General features: G+C 39.1%; 1 protein-coding gene across 2 annotated transcripts in view; it reads right to left on the bottom strand.

Moving 5' to 3' along the window:
* Positions 1–409: 409 nt before the first annotated feature.
* The window catches only part of LOC124113765 (mediator of DNA damage checkpoint protein 1-like), a 59,743-nt gene continuing 50,595 nt past the window's right edge, over positions 410–9,557 (bottom strand). For both annotated transcript variants that reach the window (XM_048389454.1, XM_048389455.1), the window contains exons 7-8: positions 3,150–3,374; positions 410–2,940 (exon numbers count right to left, since the gene is read on the bottom strand). In XM_048389454.1, the coding sequence (XP_048245411.1) occupies positions 2,684–2,940; positions 3,150–3,374 (482 nt within the window). In that variant the 3' untranslated portion in view covers positions 410–2,683. The remainder of the gene's footprint in view (positions 2,941–3,149; positions 3,375–9,557) is intronic.

Here is a 9,557-nt window from a genome sequence, read left to right as displayed (position 1 = left end):
ATGCACCATTTGTCTCGTGCAAGATTAGTGTATAAAGTTTGGAAATCACGTGCAGCATATCGTGATAAGACTACAGACACTCTGTGGTAACACTTGACTGATTGTTAGTTTTGTCATTAATTGGTACTCTACCCATTCTAAATGGTGTTTATTCTTTTTAAATACCCCTATAATAAGCGGTAAAAATGTGTTCGAGATCAATAGCCAGAAGCATAATTAGCCATATATATATCAAGAGTAAACAATAAGTTATATAAAGATTTAATGTCTTGGTGGGCTTTTGTGGACGGTCTAGAAAATAATAATATTCCTGCCGTTGGCATTCTTTCACAAAATGTCCGGTTAAATGATGACATACACATGGGGAAGGAAACGGTTGTCTACCAATCATGGTCTACAAAAGGCATCAGATTTATTAACGGTTTTATTGACGAAAAGGGACACTTTCTTTCATCTGTACAATTCACGGAGACATTCAACCTTTAAATAAATTCTCATATGTCAAAGTCTGATCCAGTCCATTAAGCAATACTGTCGGAAACATGGCATTCAGAAACTTGGTTACCCAATTTGTATTTATTACATTTGTAATAAACCAGGAAAGGTTCTCCATATTTCTATAAAATACTTAAAGACAACCAAATTACCAAGAATCAACCCTTTCAAAAATAGGAACTCCTGCTTAGTGAAATCTGCGAAGCAGATCGTAAACATTACATCTTATACCGTCTATGTGTACCAAGTCATGCACATTTCAGTGGCTTCAAAACCAAATACTACATCATATTCTACCTCCAAATTCGCTACTTTATTAAATGGGATACGTGGACAGTGTCTTGTGTAGTTATTGCTCAAATGATAAACAAACAAACGATTTTACACATTTTTGGGGAATGTCAAAAGGTACGCCCCATCTGGTCCAATATGGACAACTGGCTTCTCAATAAAGGGAAAATAAGCATTCATATTTCAAAAGAAAACTTTACTCGGGCATACCTTACAAAACAATAATCCTATAAACACCATCATCTTGGTGCTGAGAAAACCCATATTTGACAAAAGAATTTAACACAAAATGCCAACTTTCCAGGGTATCCAATGGGAGCTTACTCAATACACTAACAAAATATTTTGCAAATGTAAATCATGATATGGGATATTTCAACAGGTACTGGTCAAGCTGTCATTTACTCTTCTCTTAAAGTACAATAACTGTGTAATATACGCAACTGTAAAATGAAAACGCAACATAAATACAAAGTTTTAAAATATACATTATTGGTACACATTGTAAACACCTCTTCATAACGTACATACTTCTGTTTCCACGAGCACGGGTATGGTGCTGACAAACCTAGAAACATAATCGGGGCGATGTCTATTTGACCATTATAGAACCAGTAATGGCCTTGGTTTCACATACTAACTCAAAGTGAGTCAAAACATTCCCACAAGGCCTTTTTCTCATTCGTTAAACATGTTTCTCTGTTTGCAACAAGTTCTATTAAATCTGTAACGAATGGTAGTTTTGACATGTCACAATGAATCACTCTTCCATGCATACAAGGTACGACTGTTGTCACCTGGCAGGTGACAGGAATGAGAAATTCCCTAATTTATTTACACGTTGTTCAATCTAAAATGGTTATTGTCGCCATTATATGACAGACAGTGAGACCGTTTATTTGTATATGTGGCAAAAAGACCAATAGTACATCATGTCTACATTTAGGCGTAAATGTTACAATGAGCGCACCTTAATATATGCTGTGCAAATAACAAAAGACATTTGTTCACAAACGGACTGTTCTCTTGCGAAATATATGATACAATAATTGAGATAATTTAAATAAGAGACCATCGTCATCGGTATCGGAAACTTTTCAGTCAAGGGCCTGATTACAAAATACTGGGGTAAATATTTCATTCTTAAGTTACTGTATTCTGGACAAATCATTAAACTTCTGTACCATGGTTGCAGTAAAAACAGGTAGTATTTTCTGTTTCAGGAGTTTTAGAAACTCCGGCAGCTCTGATATGCAAATCCTGACAATTACATTTAAATTTTGTCAATACCCGGCGCAAGCTTAATGTTTTTATAGCTACCAGATATCTCTCTGGCGTGATAAGAAACCTGAAATCTGAATAGTAACTTAAGAATTTCGACTCACTCATATCGTTGTACCACTCTTGTTGGTAAGTGTCTTTACAGCTCTGTTTACACAGAAATAGATCTTTATTTCCGAAATGTCCAAAACAAGACTGGAATAGGGTGGTTCGCACAAATGAAACCCAGTTAATATCTCTAATATTTCTTTAATAAATCATAACATCGTTTAGAATATCTTGAAGAAGGCTGTCTAGAAACTCTTATCCAGTAGGCTATAACTCTAGAATGGGCATTAATCCCTAAAGGAAAGCGACCAGATAATCCCAATATAAATTTGTTCGATGGCTTGTAACTACTATTTGATATAAACTTGCAGAATTTAGTATTAACGTATGAAACATAAAGAATGATCTGAAACATTAGGGTTCACAGAACCCATTAGTTAATGATATAATATAAGTTCACAACTAAAGCAAACTCATTGTTGGTTTATTTACTAGAACTCTCATTAATAGTTATGAGTATTTACAAAATGCATTCATTAATTCTTGGGAGTGACAAAACTCTAGAAGACTAAAACAAGTCCGTCTGTTGATCTTCCAACATGTCCATTATATGAACGTGTACAGGGATGTCCGCCATCATCTTGTAGAATCTGAGGTGTTCCATGCTGGCAAGGGTGACGGAGCGTAATCCCGGCAGACGAAGAAGCACTTTGGCAAACCGCGCAGGTTGTTGTGGGTGTCTTGACAGGCAGTAGTCCTCCAGGGATGTATACACGTTTCTGCGTAGTCTTTCAACAGTTGAAGGTGCTTGTAACCCTTTCACATCTGAATCATACCCACATTATTTCAGGCAATCATTGTCACCGTCTCACGAAAAATAAGTTTTTTCCCTGGTATGAACAGCGCCATACAAGTTACATTTGATGTATTGCAATCAATCAATAACAGGACCAGGGACAGATTAAGCAAATATAGGGAGGGCAACACGAAGATTGACATGTGTTTTCTGTGTCAACATTTTCCAAACATAATACCTGGGTTGAGGAGTAGGACAGCTCGAATACAGCCCAACTCTGCTTTATCCATCTGTAAGGCCTTCATGCGGTCTACCACTTCCGTCAGGACTCGATCAATTATTGCCCCAATACCAGCTTTGTGAGCCGCTGCACGGTCAACGTGCAACCCTGTTGACAGCAGGATAGCATCTGTCACGGCAGTAGATCGGTGACAAAAACCAGCGATCAATAACTCGTTCCACCCTGAAAAAGCAAAAGTTACTGAATGAGTATAACGTCAGTTTTACAAACCTGACACTACTTAACAAAATATCCGACAGCAAAAACCAAAATTCTTGTTTGCCCATGACATGCATGGATGCAGAATACATTACAGGACGTACGCATCACATTTTCCAAACTATTTGCATACTTTGTCACAATTTGTATGCATGAGGTATCATACCGCATTTACATGTAATTTGTGTGCACAAATATATGCAGTCTCACAGGCCAAATACCTGCATTTCTTACGACATATATCTGCAGTCTTACAGGTTTGGTTTGGTTTGCGTCGCACTCAGCAATATTCCAGTTATATGACGGCGGTCTGTAAATAATCAGTCAGGACCAGACAATACAGTGATTGACATCATGAGAATCGATCCACGCAATTAGAATACGATGACATGCATCAACCAAGTTGACCACCCGACCCTGTTAGTCGCCTCTTACGACAAGCATAGTCGCCTTTTACGGCAAGCATGGGTTGCTGAAGACCTCTTCTACCACGGATCGTCAGTCTTACAGGACATATATAGGCAGTCGAACATGACACATACCTGCATTTTTAAAGGACATATACCTGCAGTCTCTACGACATACACCTGCAGTCTTACACGACATATACGTACAGTCTTACAGGACATATACATGCAGGCTTTACGACATATACATGTAGTCTTACACAAAATGTACAAGAAGTACATTTGAATAAAACAACCGTGAATTGCGTAAGGAAGGACTTGTTTGGATTCCTGATCTATAACCTTCTACAGTACCATAACGAAACTTAGGTATAGTTACATTGTCATTTCCCAGTCCTCTTCTTTTCCACCTTTGGCAGAACTTATCCCATCTATTGTCATTAATTGCCGATGAAGAAGGTCTCCGAGGCGTGTCATCGCTTTAATTTAAATTTAGCTGTGATAGGTTCTAAGCCTTGAAGATGAAGGCTGTGGAAATATGTCCAATCTGGGCTGACGCAGAAGATTGTGGCAGTTGTGGTAGTTTGATTGGTTCCTCAATGAGTTGTGCAAACAGTTTGGTAAACCATGGCCTGCTTCACCAAAACGGAGTTATGAGGATCAGCACACAATCTGTGTCCTCCAACTTCATCAAGACTCTTTCTAGAAGTGATCATGGAGGGAAAGCGTAGGCAACCATCCCATTCCAGCTCTTGAATAATGTGTCCACTGGTACAGCTTGTGGATCTGCTACTGGACTGACGTATACAAGGAGATTGTTGTCGAGGCAAGTGGCAAACAAACGTTAAGTTACTCCCCCTACATTCTGGATGCAGGCCACCACTGTGGTTATTGTCGGTTAAGGTAGGGAAAGGAGTTCCATAAAAACAATGAGATACTTCAGCACTATTGGCTGAAAAATATCAGCATAACCAACCTAAATGACCATACTGAGTTCATTCACGCCAGCATGTGAAATCTTCTATTGAAAGTCATGATTAGTAGGAACGTCAGACTCCAAAACAAAATATCCACCATCACAGATGAGCCGATATCACATTGGAGCATGTTCAGATAACGATCCTCTGATAGACATAAGAAACATGATGAAAAAGAAGTTAAATAAAAAAAGCCGTGTTTGGTGTAAGCTGCTTCTTATCCCGATCGGACAAACATTAAAATTGATGTGTGATGTTGTTAGGTGTGGTCAAATCTGATGAACATCGCTGCAATTCGAATGAACAGTCACAAGAAACTCGTAATAGCAAATGTAAAATGAAGTGCGAGGTTTCTGTATTTTGTTCCACGAAACCAATATTTCTTGTTGAGAAAATGTCAGCTCCATGAATAAATGCACATCTTGTTTACGCATAATAACCAATCAGAGACGTGATATTACTGAGGAATGGAAGATAAAGCTCCATACATAGTCAGTACAGTTTCAGTGAATGCTTCACTCCCCAGTTAAGTGGTTCCACTGTCGGGTTGCGCATCATTAATAATTCGCTCTCTATGATTTTTATGCCCATAACTAAATCCTTTTGTTTCATGTGTGGCCCTTTGTGAACTGCAGCTCACTATCTTGCTGTTCTATCAATTACTGATAATATTACCAACCGGTCCCTTCCCATCGATCATGGTGTTGGCATTAGGTAAACCTTGGTAGGCATGAATCTCAGTCCTGTTGATCGACTATCCACTCTGTAGCCTCCTCTCCGTCGCTTGTTATCGAATTGATAGTGTTGAGTTGTTTCTAAAATAAATGAGGTGTCATGACCCTGTTTGGCTATAACAATCCTTCTGGTTAGTTTCAAAAAGTGCCTTAGTCTGAGCTTGGACGGAAAATATTGTCTCTGTAACTAAGTGGATTGGCTGGACATTCCAATCGGACGAGCAACTGTAAATCAGACCAAACCGTAACTCGGTCATGGTAGAGAACAGTTGTATTCCAACATCTGTAGCTACTCTCTCGACATGAGATGGCGAACTTCGTCCAAAAACTCAGAAAAATGGAGACTCGGGAGGCTGGTGACGGTGTCTCAGTTGGGAATCATAAGCCGACTGGATCCCATATTGTATGTCATGATTCGTCAAACAGTGTGTAATTCTGTGCCAATGTCGTAGATTGTGAAAACCTGATGGTTTCACATAATCATGGTGTCCGATCTGGTGATGATCACACCAACGGAATGCTGCACTTCCCAATCTCAAACAAGTTAACCCGGCTGCCGTGCCGAGCCTTGCCGTGCCCATGTAATATCTCACAAAGCTGAGAGTGAGTCATTATCATTATGAAACCGAGGCAGAAACAGGACTCTTCTTTGACCGTGCGGCCTGTTGTGGACAATCTGGTAGTGGTGTGAGACAGACGTCTGTCCCGATTCTAGGACAGTCAAACCTGTTAACAGCCGTTGCCTTCACATTCGGGAACTGTTCAAAGATATGTCAACGCCTGCCTTCAACTGTACCCACATTGACTGACTGTTAAGCTTCTTGCAGCTCCCATTGGCTTGGGATGCAGACTCTTCTTCAACTTTAGGTTGCAGATCCAAGGAAGACACAAAGTCTGAACGTCCACCATACCGCACTTATCGAGTCGCAATCCAATCTGTTATTGCTGTCCCCCGGACGGTAGGTAGGCTGGTATAATCCATGGTCCCGCAGAGACCTATCGTGACTCGTCCGCCAACTCTGCAATGCGCAATCCCAAACCAATGTCACCATCTTCTCGGGAACCGATGGTCCGAGGTCTCACGATCCGAGGTCTCATAGTGCGGCACCCATATACCATCCATGGACGTGATATCTTCTATGTCATCTATGACGGTATATCTGACTGTCCCCACTCTGGCCTCTTTGACGGGGAAAGCTTCAGGTCAGGACGTGTTGATGTTGCTTAATAGCATCCACCTCCTCCGTAATGCTGGACAGACTCAAAACGACAGAAGGTAATCGTTGGGGTGGATTCAGATATGCAACTACCTTGGGTCCACACAATCATGTCTAAACAAGAGGGACCACAGTTTCATTAGGTTAATTTATCTCCTGTCTTTTCTTAGCCTTTTTCATGGCATCAAGCACCTCCTTAAACAAGACCACAGAGAGCAGGCTGCACAGAGGACACCTCAAGAGGGTGACTAATACTTCCAACAGCTAGGTCAGGTGTGGATCCCCGGAAGCCTTGTAGTTCCCGCACTGTTATGAGCTGAAGATGACGACGGAGATGGAGACGCTATTCTTCCCATAACATGTCACTAGTTACTTTCTTACGTGATCAAAACCTTAATCAACCAAAGTAAGATACTAAGCATCTGTGACTCTTTATTTATTTTCATGAGTTTACTTTAGCACAATCAGTAAAGAAGTGGGATCTTCCCGTTTAACGCATGCGCAAGAGCACTGGACAGTAAAAGACTATTATCCAAAAAAGCAGAGTGACAGATTAGAAAAACTCCAACTAAAAGCAGCAAGAATTGCAACTAGTTTACCTAGCTATACTTCTGTCAATAATCTATATTTCGAAACTTCCAGGGAGCCCCTATCAGAGCGTAGGAGAAATAGCAAATTGTGTTTATTTCATAAAATATATAACAATATGACACCCTAGTACCACACTCTGTCGGGACAAACATAACATACAACCTTAGAACTGCTCACAATATGGCTATGCCTTTATTACGTACAAAGTTATCTGAATCCTCGTTTATACCAGGGGCGGTCGGGTAGCCCAGTGGTTAAAGCGTTCGCTCGTCACGCCGAAGACCCGGGTTCGATTCCCGACATGGGTACAATGTGTGAAGCCCATTTGTGGTACCCCCCGTCATGATATTGCTGAAATATTGCTAAAAGCGGCGTAAAATCAAACAAACTCACTCACTCGTTTATACCATCCGCTTTTAAATTGTGGAATACATTACCTATAAAGCAAAGGAATATTGAAACCTTCTCTCGATTAAAATCAAGTTTAAGAACAGATAAATCTACAGTTGCATCATATTTCTCATATGGTCTAAGGAAAATTAACATAATACAAACAAAATTAAGACATGATGATAGTGATTTGACCCATGAAGATAGGTCTTCAGCAACCCATGCTTGCCGTAAAAGGCGACTATGCTTGTCGTAAGAGGGGACTAACGGAATCGGATGGTCAGGCTCGCTGACTTGGTTGATGCATGTCATCGAATCCCAATTGCGTGGATTGTCTGGTCCTGACTCGATTTTTTACAGACCGCTGTCATATAGCTGGAATATTGCTGAGAGCTGCGTTACACAACAAACAACAACAACAACTTAAAAATTACTTATTTAGAAAAGGTTTAAACGAGGATCCAAAATGCCGATGTGGCAGCCCATGTGAAAATTTATTTCATTGTTTTCATTGAATGTCCTTTTTTTTAAATGAGCTGGAAACGAATTGATGCACTCACTATTGTTAATTGTGAAAGATACTTATGATGTCAATATTGACCAGATGCTTGTTGGCAATGCAGTTTTACCTTACCATTTGAACGAAAACACTTTTAGGAAATGTACATACATATATAAAGAGAACAAAAATATTTGAGCGAGCAATGTGAATGTACATACGTTTCTCTATTTCTTTTCTTTCCTTGCTGTCATTTAATTTATTCAATGTAAATAAGCAGACATGTAAATTTAGGTCGGGAGAGGGCGTTCTAAGTAGTGATAACTTGTGCCCAATCCTTTTCATGAGAATAAAATAGGTTTAAACTAAACTATAAAAGCTGATAATTATTGATAGCTGGCAGTGAAGAGAACGTCTGTTGAAAGTCTAAAGATTTGTGTGGTGTGATGACAGCCAAAATGTAGCGTTCTTGACAATGATGTTTTAGAGGTAAGTTAATCGCAGGATTTAGGGACCGATCATTTGATATTGTTCCCGAAGATTCTTGAAAAAAATAATTAACCTTCAGACTGTTGAAAATAATTGTTTGCCACAAAAATTACATTGTTGCAATGTGGTTTTCTCAAAACTATTCAGGCTCATAGATTTGTAGCATTCTTTTTGTATGATGACTATGATCATAACATATAAGTGGATGTGTCTCTGTTGGCTTTTTTTAGTCACAAAAGTTAAATATACATGTAAGGCTTATGTATACTGGCCGAGAGGGGACATAGAGAATACTACACTCAATAACGTTAGATACCATTTTTACGACACGAGTGGACTTTCTTTGGTATCTGACCGAGCGAAGTTCATTTTGTATTATGAATCAAATGAAATATGAACAGTGACTATCTGTATTCTGTGAATCTTGCGTATTTACTACACTACAAGAAAATATACAAGCTAAACGAGAAAAAATTATGTGTGCATTTGTAACATATTTATCTACTACAAAATGTTTGAAAAATCTAATCATAAGAGGCAAAATAGTGGTGAGAATTACAGGAATGGATCACTAAATATCAGCAAAAACCGTTTTAATGTACGGCATTATGGGAAATATCGCTTTCTCGCTCTATCGCTTTATCGCTTTATCGCTTTCTCTAATGACTAACCATAGTCATATGAAAGAATCGGGTGTTCTTTAACTTCTTTTAAATAGTATGTAGTACTATGTACTGTAAATCTTGAATATTAACGTTAGAGTTAATTAATAACTGCAAAAAATGAGAGTAGACTTATTTAATTATACTTTGCATTTATGTCTCAGAAATGACTGTTGATAAG

The sequence above is a fragment of the Haliotis rufescens genome, unplaced genomic scaffold, assembly GCF_023055435.1.
Source record: "Haliotis rufescens isolate VD_foot unplaced genomic scaffold, xgHalRufe1.0.p SCAF_8, whole genome shotgun sequence".
NCBI classification, from domain to species: Eukaryota; Metazoa; Mollusca; class Gastropoda; order Lepetellida; family Haliotidae; genus Haliotis; species Haliotis rufescens.
The sequence above is the reverse complement of the archived record's forward strand: the minus strand, read 5'-3'. Positions and strand labels throughout refer to the sequence as shown.